This window comes from Bombina bombina, chromosome 1 (genome assembly GCF_027579735.1).
Source record: "Bombina bombina isolate aBomBom1 chromosome 1, aBomBom1.pri, whole genome shotgun sequence".
Classification (NCBI taxonomy): Eukaryota; Metazoa; Chordata; class Amphibia; order Anura; family Bombinatoridae; genus Bombina; species Bombina bombina.
The window spans coordinates 191,850,269-191,866,924 of NC_069499.1; the positions used below are offsets into that span (position 1 = coordinate 191,850,269).

The 16,656-nt window shown below is 40.4% G+C and overlaps 1 protein-coding gene across 5 annotated transcripts in view; it reads right to left on the reverse strand.

Annotated features, from left to right (window-relative positions):
- The window catches only part of UBR1 (ubiquitin protein ligase E3 component n-recognin 1), a 693,945-nt gene that overhangs the window by 344,243 nt on the left and 333,046 nt on the right, over window positions 1-16,656 (reverse strand). For all 5 annotated transcript variants that reach the window (XM_053697798.1, XM_053697801.1, XM_053697800.1 and 2 more), the window contains exon 17: window positions 7,984-8,094. In XM_053697798.1, the coding sequence (XP_053553773.1) occupies window positions 7,984-8,094 (111 nt within the window). The remainder of the gene's footprint in view (window positions 1-7,983; window positions 8,095-16,656) is intronic.

Here is a 16,656-nt window from a genome sequence, read left to right on the forward strand (position 1 = left end):
GATTCACACCAACAGATATATTTTTTCCATATCTTATGGTAAATTTTTCTAGTTACAGGCTTTCTAGCCTGAATCAGAGTATCTATTACAGAATCTGAAAACCCACGCTTTGATAAAATCAAGCGTTCAATCTCCAAGCAGTCAGTTGGAGGGAAACCAGATTCGGATGTTCGAATGGACCTTGAACAAGAAGGTCCTGTCTCAAAGGTAGCTTCCATGGTGGAGCCGATGACATATTCACCAGGTCTGCATACCAAGTCCTGCGTGGCCACGCAGGAGCTATCAAGATCACCGAAGCCCTCTCCTGGTTGATCCTGGCTACCAGCCTGGGAATGAGAGGAAACGGTGGGAATACATAAGCTAGGTTGAAGGTCCAAGGTGCTACTAGTGCATCTACTAGAGTCGCCTTGGGATCCCTGGATCTGGACCCGTAACAAGGAACCTTGAAGTTCTGACGAGAGGCCATCAGATCCATGTCTGGAATGCCCCATAATTGAGTTATTTGGGCAAAGATTTCCGGGTGGAGTTCCCACTCCCCCGGATGGAATGTCTGACGACTCAGAAAATCCGCTTCCCAATTTTCCACTCCTGGGATGTGGATTGCAGACAAGTGGCAGTAGTGATCCTCCGCCCATTGAATTATCTTGGTCACTTCCTCCATCGCCAGGGAACTCCTTGTTCCCCACTGATGGTTGATATATGCAACTGTCGTCATGTTGTCTGATTGAAACCTTATGAATTTGGCCTTTGCTAGATGAGGCCAAGCTTTGAGAGCATTGAATATCGCTCTCAGTTCCAGAATGTTTATCGGGAGAAGAGAATCTTCCCGAGACCATAGACCCTGAGCTTTCAGGGGTTCCCAGACCGCGCCCCAGCCCACCAGACTGGCGTCGGTCGTGACAATGACCCACTCTGGTCTGCGGAAGCTCATTCCCTGTGACAAGTTGTCCAGGATTAGCCACCAACGGAGTGAATCTCTGGTCCTTTGATCTACTTGAATCGTCGGAGACAAGTCTGTATAATCCCCATTCCACTGTCTGAGCATGCACAGTTGTAATGGTCTTAGATGAATTCGTGCAAAAGGAACTATGTCCATTGCTGCAACCATCAATCCTATTACTTCCATGCACTGCGCTATGGAAGGACGAAGAACAGAATGAAGAACTTGACAAGAGCTTAGAAGTTTTGATTTTCTGACCTCTGTCAGAAAAATCCTCATTTCTAAGGAGTCTATTATTGTTCCCAAGAAGGGAACTCTTGTTGACGGGGAAAGAGAACTTTTTTCTATGTTCACTTTCCATCCGTGAGATCTGAGAAAGGCTAGGACGATGTCCGTATGAGCCTTTGCTTTTGACAGAGACGACGCTTGAATTAGGATGTCGTCCAAGTACGGTACTACTGCAATGCCCCTTGGTCTTAGAACCGCTAGAAGGGACCCTAGTACCTTTGTGAAAATTCTCGGAGCAGTGGCTAATCCGAATGGAAGTGCCACAAACTGGTAATGCTTGTCCAGAAAAGCGAACCTTAGGAACTGATGATGTTCCTTGTGTATAGGAATATGTAGGTACGCATCCTTTAAATCCACCGTGGTCATAAATTGACCTTCCTGGATGGTAGGAAGGATCGTTCGAATGGTTTCCATCTTGAACGATGGAACCCTGAGAAATTTGTTTAGGATCTTGAGATCTAGAATTGGTCTGAATGTTCCCTCTTTTTTGGGAACTATGAACAGGTTGGAGTAAAACCCCATCCCTTGTTCTCCTATTGGAACTGGATGAATTACTCCCATCTTTAACAGTTCTTCTACACAATGTAAGAATGCCTGTCTTTTTATTTGGTTTGAAGATAATTGAGACCTGTGGAACCTTCCCCTTGGGGGTAGTTCCTTGAATTCCAGGAGATAACCTTGAGAAACTATTTCTAGTGCCCAAGGATCCTGAACATCTCTTGCCCAGGCCTGAGCAAAGAGAGAAAGTCTGCCCTCCCACCAGATCCGGTCCCGGATCGGGGGCCATCCCTTCATGCTGTTTTGGTAGCAGTGGCAGGCTTCTTGGCCTGCTTACCCTTGTTCCAGCCTTGCATCGGTCTCCAGGCTGGTTTGGGTTGAGAAGTATTACCCTCTTGCTTAGAGGATGTAGAAGTAGAGGCTGGTCCGTTTCTGCGAAAGGGACGAAAATTAGGCTTATTTCTAGCCTTAAAAGACCTATCCTGAGGAAGGGCGTGGCCCTTTCCCCCGGTGATGTCTGAAATAATCTCTTTCAAATCAGGACCAAACAGTGTTTTGCCCTTGAAAGGGATGTTAAGCAATTTTGTCTTGGAAGACACATCCGCTGACCAAGACTTTAGCCAGAGCGCTCTGCGCGCCACGATAGCAAACCCTGAATTTTTCGCCGCTAATCTAGCTAATTGCAAAGCGGCATCTAGAATAAAAGAGTTAGCCAATTTAAGTGCTTGAACTCTGTCCATAACCTCCTCATACGAAGATTCTTTATTGAGCGATTTTTCTAGTTCTTCGAACCAGAAACACGCTGCCGTAGTGACAGGAACAATGCATGAAATTGGTTGTAGAAGGTAACCTTGCTGAACAAACATCTTTTTAAGCAAACCCTCTAATTTTTTATCCATAGGATCTTTGAAAGCACAACTATCTTCTATGGGAATAGTAGTGCGGACTGTCTGCCATAAGTCCTTTCTGGGGTCGACTATAGAAAATAATTTCTTAAATATAGGGGGAGGAACAAAAGGTATGCCGGGCCTTTCCCATTCCTTATTTACTATGTCCGCCACCCGCTTGGGTATAGGAAAAACATCGGGGGGCACCGGAACCTCTAGGAACTTGTCCATCTTACATAATTTCTCTGGAATGACCAAATTGTCACAATCATCCAGAGTAGATAATACCTCCTTAAGCAGTGCGCGGAGATGTTCTAATTTAAATTTAAATGTTACAACATCAGGTTCAGCTTGTTGAGAAATTTTTCCTGAATCTGAAATTTCTCCCTCAGACAAAACCTCCCTCCTGGCCCCTTCAGAGTGGTGTGAGGGTATGTCAGAAACGTTATCATCAGCGTCCTCTTGCTCTTCAGTGTTTAAAACAGAGCAATCGCGCTTTCTTTGATAAGTAGGCATTTTAGATAAAATATTTGCAATAGAATTATCCATAACAGCCGTTAATTGTTGCATAGTAATAAGTATTGGCGCACTAGATGTACTAGGGGCCTCTTGTGTGGGCAAAACTGGTGTAGACACAGAAGGGGGTGATGCAGTACCATGCTTACTCCCCTCATCTGAAGAATCATCTTGGGCACTATTATTATCTGTGGCATCGTTGTCCCTACTTTGTTTGGACACTATGTCACAATTATCACATATATTTAAATGGGGAGACACATTGGCTTTCATACATATAGAACATCGCTTATCTGATGGTTCAGACATGTTAAACAGGCTTAAACTTGTCAACAAAGCACAAAAAACGTTTTAAAATAAAACCGTTACTGTCACTTTAAATTTTAAACAGAACACACTTTATTACTGAATATGCGAAAAAGCATGAAGCAATTGTTCAAAATTCACCAAAATTTCACCACAGTGTCTTAAAGCCTTAAAAGTATTGCACACCAAATTTGAAAGCTTTAACCCTTAAAATAACGGAACCGGAGCCGTTTTTACATTTAACCCCTATACAGTCCCAGGTATCTGCTTTGCTGAGACCCAACCAAGCCCAGGGGGGAATACGATACCAAATGACGCCTTCTATAAGCTTTTTCAGTGGTTCTTAGCTCCTCACACATGCATCTGCATGCCTTGCCTTCCAAAAACAACTGCGCATTAGTGGCGCGAAAATGAGGCTCTGCCTATGACTAGAGAAGGCCCCCATCTGAAAAAGGTGTCCATACAGTGCCTGCCGTTTTTACCAACAATCCCCAAGATTATAATAACTATAAAGAGTTATAATCTGTCAAATATGCTTAGCAAAGTAATCGTTTTAGCCCAGAAAAATGTCTACCAGTCTTTTAAGCCCTTATAAAGCCTTTTATTCTTTTGCTTAATCTAAGAAAATGGCTTACCGGTCCCCATAGGGAAAATTACAGCCTTCCAGCATTACAAAGTCTTGTTAGAAATGTGGCCAGTCATACCTCAGGCAGAAAAGTCTGCCAACTGCTTCCCCCAACTGAAGTTACTTCATCTCAACAGTCCTGTGTGGAAACAGCAATCGATTTTAGTAACGTCTGCTAAAATCATCTTCCTCTTACAAACAGAAATCTTCTTCTTTTTTCTGTTTCAGAGTAAATAGTACATACCAGCACTATTTTAAAATAACAAACACTTGATTGAAGAATAAAAACTACATTTAAACACCAAAAAACTCTTAGCCATCTCCGTGGAGATGTTGCCTGTGCAACGGCAAAGAGAATGACTGGGGTAGGCGGAGCCTAGGAGGGATCATGTGACCAGCTTTGCTGGGCTCTTTGCCATTTCCTGTTGGGGAAGAGAATATCCCACAAGTAAGGATGACGCCGTGGACCGGACACACCTATGTTGGAGAAATAGACCCCGTAGAAGGAGATCATTGAATTCAAACAGGCAATACTCTCCTCACAACCCTCTGACATTCACTGCACGCTGAGAGGAAAACCGGGCTCCAACCTGCTGCGGAGCGCATATCAACGTAGAATCTAGCTTACTTCACCACCTCCATAGGAGGCAAAGTTTGTAAAACTGAATTGTGGGTGTGGTGAGGGGTGTATTTATAGGCATTTTAAGGTTTGGGAAACTTTGCCCCTCCTGGTAGGAATGTATATCCCATACGTCACTAGCTCATGGACTCTTGCTAATTACATGAAAGAAAAAAACAGTAGCATGTTACAGGGTCATATATTTTTAACAAGTATAAGTATAGTGGTGACACTCAAGCCTCTATGGAGGGAATGGATTCAGAACAATTTTCAGGGGCATTTAAGAGGACACAAGGTTTTTATATATAATTTAACTGAAGCAAAATAATGAATACAAAATGAATGCATAGTATGTCCTGTCTGTGTACATTACTCAATGCCATATGTATAGGCAAATCTAATTTACACATATATATGTGTGTGTATATGTATATAAATATATAAAACATGAAAAATGTGTTTACACTGCATATATTTGTGTGTAAATAAATGTTTAAGTATATTTGTGTGCAGGTGTGTGTGTATGTGTGTGTGTATATATATATATATATATATATATATATATATATAGTGCTGATATGGGGGTTACAGTGGGAGTTGATGGGGCTTATGTAGGTTACAGAGGGGGTGCTTATGGGGCTTACAGGGGGAGCTGATGGGGCTTATGTAAGTTACCCCCTCCGTAACCTACATAAGCCCTAGTGCCCCCCCCTAACCACCCCCTCTTTAACCTACATAAGCCCCATCAGCCCCCCTGTAACCCCCATAAGCACCCCCTGTGTAACCTACATAAGCCCCATCAGCACCCTCTGTAACCCCCATAAGCACCACCTGTGTAACCTACATAAGCCCCATCAGCTCCCACTGTAACACCCCCTGTAACCCCCATAAGCACCCCCTCTGTAACCTACATAAGCCCCATCAGCTCCCACTGTAACATCCATAAGCACCCCCTGTAACCCCTATAAGTATCCCCTCTGTAACCTACCTAAGCCCCATCAGCACCCCCTCTTTAACCTACATAAGTCCCATCAGCTCCCACTGTAACCCCCATAAGTACCCCCTCTGTAATTTACATAAGCCCCATCAGCTCCCACTGTAAGCCCCCAATAAGCACCCCCTTTAAAAGAGATTTTAATTTAGCTCAACAGGTTAAGCCCTACATCCCCCTGTAGATTTTTCTTATATTTAACCCCATTGTGTGCCAAACAAGAAAGACATAAAAGTTAATGTACAATACATTTCTTAGAAAGCATAGCAAGCAACTTATGTATTATTTAGAACATCTCTTATGTATTTTATGGGATTGTGTAGATATATATTGATCATCTGTTTGTATTGTATCATCTATCTATGTCTGTCTGTGTTATCTATCTATATGACTGTCTTATCTATCTGTGTTGTATCTATATTCTATCTATCTATATGTCTTACTATCTGTCTATGTGTTGTATATATATATTATCTATCTGTCATGCTGGGCAAAGTCTGATGTTTTTTTTTTTAATTTTCTGAGAGATATAGAACTACCTATTTTATATATACACATATCTATAGATAGTTCTATAATAGTGTATTGTGTAAACAAAGGCCATGTGGTGTGAACACTAGTGCTACACTCCTGTATATATATTGTTTTTGTTATTATAATAATAACAACATAATAATAATTCCTTTGTAGGGTCCAAACAGATTCTGCATATCTAATAGGGCTTGTCTTCGTTTTATTCACAGTCCAGCCCTGACGGGATGGGGGGGGGGGTTTGGTGTTTTGCTCCATCAGCTTGCTGGCCTGTGTCCAGACTACAGTAGAAGGTAAGTCCTGGGCTGGCAGTTCAAATTGTTTTAAAAAAGCATTATGCTCAGAGCGTGGCCCAGGAAATATGTACTCCATATGCTGTATGGGGCCCCGCTACCACTGCACATATTAATTAATTTAGGAAGACATGTCAGTGTGTCACATTAAAAATTACATCGCTAAGTCAGTTTAGCGCAAACAGGCTAAGAGGCAGGGCCAGCTCTAGGCAGGGGTCAGTAGGTGCAGGCAGCCCTGGAGAATTACTTTTTATTTCAAACTTGTATAAACCCACTCGCAGTACAGTACATATTTATGTGTGTGTGTATATATATATATATATATATATATATATACATATATATATATATATATACATACACATACATACACACACACTGTATAAGCAATTTGGTCGTTGTGGGATTGCAATGGGGAAGTGAGTGTGGATAACTTTTGATGGATTGAGCACATAGGAATTTTATTAAGTGCAAGAGGGATAAAAGCAGTGCGAGGATGGGGGAACGTACATGTAGAGGGGTTACCATGGATCAGATTTTATATAGGAAATGATTTCGATTAACTGTTATGGTTATTATTTAGAAGGAAGATTTAAGGACGTTGCAGTAGGATGTCTCAGGCTTAAGTTTTGGTATTTAAGGCCGCCAGGCAGCCCTTTGCGATATTTCAGTTTGTGGTATTAACTCAATGCATAGTGGTATTTAGTTTTATGCACTGTATAACGTTTTAGGGTACCTAGATGCTTTTTGGTACAGCAAAATGTTACTACTACCAGGGGCATGTGGTAGAATTTTGATCAAAATAGTTAAATAATAATTTAAAGAAAAAACTGCTTTTATGATATGATGGCCCCCATAGAATATCTGTTGCAGTTACTTGTAAATTGTTAGTATGCTTCTGATAGTTACAATGCTGTTATCATTAGTAATAAAGATAAAATCTAACATGTATCCTATATTAATAGTGCAGGCATTTAATGATACATGTAGAACTCAAAAAGTACAGTTTCTTGCCTTCACTTTTTCACTCCCCCTTTCCTATGTCCCCTCTCTAGCTAGCTCTTTATTTTAGTCTTTCCGTTCTTGCTACTTTCTCTCTACCTTTCTCCTTTACCATGTGAGGCAATCCACAGTGATTGATAAACTGAGCCGTCTGTGATTGGCTGATGGTTGTCACATGATACAAGGGACAGAAAAAGAGAGAAAAATAGAGAACAAAAAAATTGTCAGAAAAATGTATTTCAAATTCAGAGTAAGTGTTGGGAAACCTTAAGGTGGAGAAAAAAAGAGCAAAAGAGGCAGTGGGGCCCTGGTTGGTCTCAGTCTGCTTCTGATAGATATATATGTTTATATACATATAAATACAGTGTGTGTGTGTGTGTGTGTGTGTAAAATAATATTAATTATGAGGGGGGTGGAGATCTTGGTGAGTTTGCACACTTTTTTGTAAGACTTGACCCTTGTCTTGATCTATTTCAATATTACTTGCCTGGCTAATGATAGTGAGTCCATTCCTCCTCCACATTTCTGCAGATGCCTGCCCTACAAGCACCAAACACCTTAAGGGATATTCAACAAGCAGTTCAACTTGGAAATTTTCCTGTAAAAGATGTGAAAAAACAAATGTCATAGATAACAATGTCTCAAATAACGACAAAATTGGAGATGACCATTTATGAGAATCAAAAAAAAAATAACAGTTTTTAGGATCTAACTTCCATGGATGGTGAAAGATTTATTCTAAATTCTTAAATTATATCATAAAAAATTAAATCAAACCATAATAAAAAACTATAAATGTACTATTTTTAATTGACATAAGGCAGATTAAAATTTTAAATAACTTTATGAGTGTTATTAAATAGTACAAAAATATGGGTTATTTATTTATTAATCTTTTAGGAAAATAAATAAATAAATGAAGCTAAAAACATATCTGTTAACCTGAGATACAGACATTGCATGCAAGTACTTTTATAGCCTGCATGGTCCTTTACATAATATATTTGTTCTTTTGCTTGGCTTCTTTAAAAGGACATTAAAAGGATATAAACCCCCCCCAAAAAAAATGTTTTGGGATTCAGAAAGAACATACAACATTAAAAGGAAATAACACAAAAACAAATTTTGTTTTGTAATTCAGAAAGAACACACAATTTAAAAATAGTTTCCAATTTTATTTGATTATTAAAGTGAAGGTCAATTTGGATGAATTAGTGCCCGTTTTTTAATAAACCTATTAAAAACAAGGGTACTTTAATTAATCAAAATTGACATTTCACGCCTTTTCTTCAAAAACTTACCTTTTAATCCTGAATGCCGTTCCAGCGATTCCCCCGGCCGTCGGAAGCCTCTTCTTATGTCAGAAATGACGAATCCGGCTTCCTCCAATCACGGCTTTCCCCCCCAGGGGGATCATGGCCTGATGCAACGCAGTGATTGGAGGAAGCCAGATTCGTCGTTTTGGAGGACGAAGAGGACTTGCGACGGGCGGAGGAAGCGCTGCAGCGGCTGACAGGATTAAAAGGTAAGTTTTTGAAGAAAAAGAGTGAAATCTCAATTTTGATGAATTAAAGTGCCCTTGTTTTTAATAAGTTTATTAAAAACCGGTCACTAATTCATCTAAATTGACATTTACTTTAAATTTGCTTTGTTCCCATGATATTCTGTGTTGAAGAGATACCTAGGTAGGCATCTGGAGAACTACATAGCAGGAAATAGTGCTGCCATCTAGTGCTCTTGTAAATGGATAACATTCTTGCAAAACTGTTGCCATATAGTGCTTCAGAAAAGGGCAGGCTCCTGAGCTTATGTCCCTGATTTTTAACAAAAGATATCACGAAAATGAAAAAAAATTGATAATAAATTTTGCGTTTGATATTGCTTTTTTAAAAAAAAAAAAAAAAACAATTTATGCTTACCTGATAAATGTATTTCTCTTGTAGTGTATCCAGTCCACGGATCATCCATTACTTGTGGGATATTCTCCTTCCCAACAGGAAGTTGCAAGAGGATCACCCACAGCAGAGCTGCTATATAGCTCCTCCCCTCACTGCCATATCCAGTCATTCGACCGAAACAAGCTGAGAAAGGAGAAACCATAGGGTGCAGTGGTGACTGTAGTTTAATTAAAATTTAGATCTGCCTTAAAAAAGACAGGGCGGGCCGTGGACTGGATACACTACAAGAGAAATAAATTTATCAGGTAAGCATAAATTATGTTTTCTCTTGTTAAGTGTATCCAGTCCACGGATCATCCATTACTTGTGGGATACCAATACCAAAGCTAAAGTACACGGATGATGGGAGGGACAAGGCAGGAACTTAAACGGAAGGAACCACTGCCTGTAGAACCTTTCTCCCAAAAACAGCCTCCGAAGAAGCAAAAGTATAAAATTTGGAAAATTTGGAAAAGGTGTGAAGCGAAGACCAAGTCGCAGCCTTGCAAATCTGTTCAACCGAAGCCTCATTTTTAAAGGCCCAGGTGGAAGCCACAGCTCTAGTGGAATGAGCTGTAATCCTTTCAGGAAGGCTGGCATCTGTTGTTACAATCGTCCAATCTGGTCTGCGAAAGGTCATACCCTTGGACAGGTGGACCCGAGATAACCACCAGAGAAGAGAATCTCTGGTTTCCTGATCCAGATTTAGTAGAGGGGACAAATCTGTGTAATCCCCATTCCACTGACTGAGCATGCATAATTGCAGCGGTCTGAGATGCAGGCGCGCAAATGGCACTATGTCCATTGCCGCTACCATTAAACCGATTACCTCCATGCACTGAGCCACCGCAGGGCGCGGAGTGGAGTGAAGAACACGGCAAGCATTTAGAAGTTTTGATAACCTGGACTCCGTCAGGTAAATTTTCATTTCTACAGAATCTATAAGAGTCCCTAGGAAGGAAACCCCTTGTGAGAGGAGATAGAGAACTCTTTTCTTCGTTCACTTTCCACCCATGCGACCTCAGAAATGCCAGAACTATCTTTGTATGAGACTTGGCAATTTGAAAGCTTGACGCCTGTATCAGGATGTCGTCTATATAAGGAGCCACTGCTATGCCTCGCGGTCTTAGAACCGCCAGAAGAAAGCCCAGAACCTTTGTAAAAATTCTTGGGGCTGTAGCCAACCCGAAGGGAAGAGCTACAAATTGGTAATGCCTGTCTAGAAAGGCAAATCTCAGGAACCGATGATGATTCTTGTGAATCGGAATGTGAAGGTAGGCATCCTTTAAGTCCACTGTGGTCATGTACTGACCCTCTTGGATCATGGGTAAGATGGTTCGAATAGTTTCCATCTTGAATGATGGAACTCTGAGGAATTTGTTTAAGATCTTTAGATCCAAAATTGGTCTGAAGGTTCCCTCTTTTTTGGGAACCACAAACAGATTTGAATAAAAACCCTGTCCTTGTTCTGTCCGCGGAACTGGATGGATCACTCCCATTACTAGGAGGTCTTGCACGCAGCGTAGGAATGCCTCTTTCTTTATCTGGTTTGCAGATAATCTTGAAAGGTGAAATCTCCCCTGTGGAGGAGAAGCTTTGAAGTCCAGAAGATATCCCTGAGATATGATCTCCATCGCCCCCTACTAGATCCGTTGCCGGATAGGGGGCCGTTCCTTCATGCTGTCTTGGAGGCAGCAGCAGGCTTTCTGGCCTGCTTGCCCTTGTTCCAGGACTGGTTAGATTTCCAGGCCTGCTTGGATTGAGCAAAAGTTCCCTCTTGTTTTGAAGCAGAGGAAGTTGATGCTGAACCTGTCTTGAAATTTCGAAAGGCACGAAAAACATAATTTATGTAAGAACTTACCTGATAAATTCATTTCTTTCATATTAACAAGAGTCCATGAGCTAGTGACGTATGGGATATACATTCCTACCAGGAGGGGCAAAGTTTCCCAAACCTTAAAATGCCTATAAATACACCCCTCACCACACCCACAAATCAGTTTAACGAATAGCCAAGAAGTGGGGTGATAAGAAAAAAAGTGCGAAGCATATAAAATAAGGAATTGGAATAATTGTGCTTTATACAAAAAAATCATAACCACCACAAAAAAGGGTGGGCCTCATGGACTCTTGTTAATATGAAAGAAATGAATTTATCAGGTAAGTTCTTACATAAATTATGTTTTCTTTCATGTAATTAACAAGAGTCCATGAGCTAGTGACGTATGGGATAATGACTACCCAAGATGTGGATCTTTCCACACAAGAGTCACTAGAGAGGGAGGGATAAAATAAAGACAGCCAATTCCTGCTGAAAATAATCCACACCCAAAATAAAGTTTAACAAAAAACATAAGCAGAAGATTCAAACTGAAACCGCTGCCTGAAGAACTTTTCTACCAAAAACTGCTTCAGAAGAAGAAAATACATCAAAATGGTAGAATTTAGTAAAAGTATGCAAAGAGGACCAAGTTGCTGCTTTGCAGATCTGGTCAACCGAAGCTTCATTCCTAAACGCCCAGGAAGTAGAAACTGACCTAGTAGAATGAGCTGTAATTCTTTGAGGCGGAATTTTACCCGACTCAACATAGGCAAGATGAATTAAAGATTTCAACCAAGATGCCAAAGAAATGGCAGAAGCTTTCTGGCCTTTCCTAGAACCGGAAAAGATAACAAATAGACTAGAAGTCTTACGGAAAGATTTCGTAGCTTCAACATAATATTTCAAAGCTCTAACAACATCCAAAGAATGCAATGATTTCTCCTTAGAATTCTTAGGATTAGGACATAATGAAGGAACCACAATTTCTCTACTAATGTTGTTGGAATTCACAACTTTAGGTAAAAATTCAAAAGAAGTTCGCAACACCGCCTTATCCTGATGAAAAATCAGAAAAGGAGACTCACAAGAAAGAGCAGATAATTCAGAAACTCTTCTAGCAGAAGAGATGGCCAAAAGGAACAAAACTTTCCAAGAAAGTAATTTAATGTCCAATGAATGCATAGGTTCAAACGGAGGAGCTTGAAGAGCTCCCAAAACCAAATTCAAACTCCATGGAGGAGAAATTGACTTAATGACAGGTTTTATACGAACCAAAGCTTGTACAAAACAATGAATATCAGGAAAAATAGCAATCTTTCTGTGAAAAAGAACCGAAAGAGCGGAGATTTGTCCTTTCAAAGAACTCGCGGACAAACCCTTATCTAAACCATCCTGAAGAAACTGTAAAATTCTCGGAATTCTAAAAGAATGCCAAGAAAAATGATGAGAAAGACACCAAGAAATATAAGTCTTCCAGACTCTATAATATATCTCTCGAGATACAGATTTACGAGCCTGTAACATAGTATTAATCACGGAGTCAGAGAAACCTCTATGACCAAGAATCAAGCGTTCAATCTCCATACCTTTAAATTTAAGGATTTCAGATCCGGATGGAAAAAAGGACCTTGAGACAGAAGGTCTGGTCTTAACGGAAGAGTCCATGGTTGGCAAGATGCCATCCGGACAAGATCCGTATACCAAAACCTGTGAGGCCATGCCGGAGCTATTAGCAGAACAAACGAGCATTCCCTCAGAATCTTGGAGATTACTCTTGGAAGAAGAACTAGAGGCGGAAAAATATAGGCAGGATGATACTTCCAAGGAAGTGATAATGCATCCACTGCCTCCGCCTGAGGATCCCGGGATCTGGACAGATACCTGGGAAGTTTCTTGTTTAGATGAGAGGCCATCAGATCTATCTCTGGGAGCCCCCACATTTGAACAATCTGAAGAAATACCTCTGGGTGAAGAGACCATTCGCCCGGATGCAACGTTTGGCGACTGAGATAATCCGCTTCCCAATTGTCTACACCTGGGATATGAACCGCAGAGATTAGACAGGAGCTGGATTCCGCCCAAACCAAAATTCGAGATACTTCTTTCATAGCCAGAGGACTGTGAGTCCCTCCTTGATGATTGATGTATGCCACAGTTGTGACATTGTCTGTCTGAAAACAAATGAACGATTCTCTCTTCAGAAGAGGCCAAAACTGAAGAGCTCTGAAAACTGCACGGAGTTCCAAGATATTGATCGGTAATCTCACCTCCTGAGATTCCCAAACTCCTTGTGCCGTCAGAGATCCCCACACAGCTCCCCAACCTGTGAGACTTGCATCTGTTGAAATTACAGTCCAGGTCGGAAGAACAAAAGAAGCCCCCTGAATTAAACGATGGTGATCTGTCCACCACGTTAGAGAGTGCCGAACAATCGGTTTTAAAGATATTAATTGATATATCTTCGTGTAATCCCTGCACCATTGGTTCAGCATACAGAGCTGAAGAGGTCGCATGTGAAAACGAGCAAAGGGGATCGCGTCCGATGCAGCAGTCATAAGACCTAGAATTTCCATGCATAAGGCTACCGAAGGGAATGATTGAGACTGAAGGTTTCGACAGGCTGTAATCAATTTTAGACGTCTCTTGTCTGTTAAAGACAAAGTCATAGACACTGAATCTATCTGGAAACCCAGAAAGGTTACCCTTGTTTGAGGAATCAAAGAACTTTTTGGTAAATTGATCCTCCAACCATGATCTTGAAGAAACAACACAAGTCGATTCGTATGAGACTCTGCTAAATGTAAAGACGGAGCAAGTACCAAGATATCGTCCAAATAAGGAAATACCACAATACCCTGTTCTCTGATTACAGACAGAAGGGCACCGAGAATCTTTGTGAAAATTCTTGGAGCTGTAGCAAGGCCAAACGGTAGAGCCACAAATTGGTAATGCTTGTCTAGAAAAGAGAATCTCAGGAACTGATAATGATCTGGATGAATCGGAATATGCAGATATGCATCCTGTAAATCTATTGTGGACATATAATTCCCTTGCTGAACAAAAGGCAATATAGTCCTTACAGTTACCATCTTGAACGTTGGTATCCTTACATAACGATTCAATAATTTTAGATCCAGAACTGGTCTGAAGGAATTCTCCTTCTTTGGTACAATGAAGAGATTTGAATAAAACCCCATCCCCTGTTCCGGAACTGGAACTGGCATAATTACTCCAGCCAACTCTAGATCTGAAACACAATTCAGAAATGCTTGAGCTTTCACTGGATTTACTGGGACATGGGAAAGAAAAAATCTCTTTGCAGGAGGTCTCATCTTGAAACCAATTCTGTACCCTTCTGAAACAATGTTCTGAATCCAAAGATTGTGAACAGAACTGATCCAAATTTCTTTGAAAAAACGTAACCTGCCCCCTACCAGCTGAACTGGAATGAGGGCCGTACCTTCATGTGAACTTAGAAGCAGGCTTTGCCTTTCTAGCAGGCTTGGATTTATTCCAGACTGGAGATGGTTTCCAAACTGAAACTGCTCCTGAGGACGAAGGATCAGGCTTTTGTTCTTTGTTGAAACGAAAGGAACGAAAACGATTGTTAGCCCTGTTTTTACCTTTAGACTTTTTATCCTGTGGTAAAAAAGTTCCTTTCCCACCAGTAACAGTTGAAATAATAGAATCCAACTGAGAACCAAATAATTTGTTTCCCTGGAAAGAAATGGAAAGTAGAGTTGATTTAGAAGCCATATCAGCATTCCAAGTCTTAAGCCATAAAGCTCTTCTGGCTAAGATAGCCAGAGACATAAATCTAACATCAACTCTAATAATATCAAAAATGGCATCACAGATGAAATTATTAGCATGCTGAAGAAGAATAATAATATCATGAGAATCACGATTTGTTACTTGTTGCGCTAGAGTTTCCAACCAAAAAGTTGAAGCTGCAGCAACATCAGCCAATGATATAGCAGGTCTAAGAAGATTACCTGAACATAGATAAGCTTTTCTTAGAAAAGATTCAATTTTTCTATCTAAAGGATCCTTAAACGAGGTACCATCTGATGTAGGAATGGTAGTACGTTTAGCAAGGGTAGAAATAGCCCCATCAACTTTAGGGATTTTGTCCCAAAATTCTAATCTGTCAGGCGGAACAGGATATAATTGCTTAAAACGTTTAGAAGGAGTAAATGAATTACCCAATCTATCCCATTCCTTAGCAATTACTGCAGAAATAGCATTAGGAACAGGAAAGACTTCTGGAATAACCGCAGGAGCTTTAAAAACCTTATCCAAACGTATAGAATTAGTATCAAGAGGACTAGAATCCTCTATTTCTAAAGCAATTAGTACTTCTTTAAGTAAAGAGCGAATAAATTCCATCTTAAATAAATATGAAGATTTATCAGCATCAATCTCTGAGACAGAATCCTCTGAACCAGAAGAGTCCAAAGAATCAGAATGATGGTGTTCATTTAAAAATTCATCTGTAGAGAGAGAAGATTTAAAAGACTTTTTATGTTTTACTAGAAGGAGAAATAACAGACAAAGCCTTCTTTATGGATTCAGAAACAAAATCTCTTATGTTATCAGGAACATTCTGCACCTTAGATGTTGAGGGAACTGCAACAGGCAATGGTACATCACTAAAGGAAATATTATCTGCATTAACAAGTTTGTCATGACATTTAATACAAACAACAGCTGGAGGAATAGCTACCAAAAGTTTACAGCAGATACACTTAGCTTTGGTAGATCCAGCAGGCAGAGGTTTTCCTGTAGTATCTTCTGGCTCAGATGCAACGTGAGACATCTTGCAATATGTAAGAGAAAAAACAACATATAAAGCAAAATAGATCAAATTCCTTATAAGACAGTTTCAGGAATGGGAAAAAATGCCAAACATCAAGCTTCTAGCAACCAGAAGCAAATGAAAAATGAGACTGAAATAATGTGGAGACAAAAGCGACGCCCATATTTTTTGCCGCCAAATAAGACGCCCACATTATTTGGCGCCTAAATGCTTTTGGTGCCAAAAATGACGCCACATCCGGAACGCCAACATTTTTGGCGCAAAATAACGTCAAAAAAATGACGCAACTTCCGGCGACACGTATGACGCCGGAAACGGAAATGAATTTTTGCGCCAAAAAAGTCCGCGCCAAGAATGACGCAATAAAATGAAGCATTTTCAGCCCCCGCGAGCCTAACAGCCCACAGGGAAAAAAGTCAAATTTTTGAGGTAAGAAAAATATGATAATTAAAGCATAATCCCAAATATGAAACTGACTGTCTGGAAATAAGGAAAGTTGAACATTCTGAGTCAAGGCAAAAAAATGTTTGAATACATATATTTAGAACTTTATAAATAAAGTGCCCAACCATAGCTTAGAGT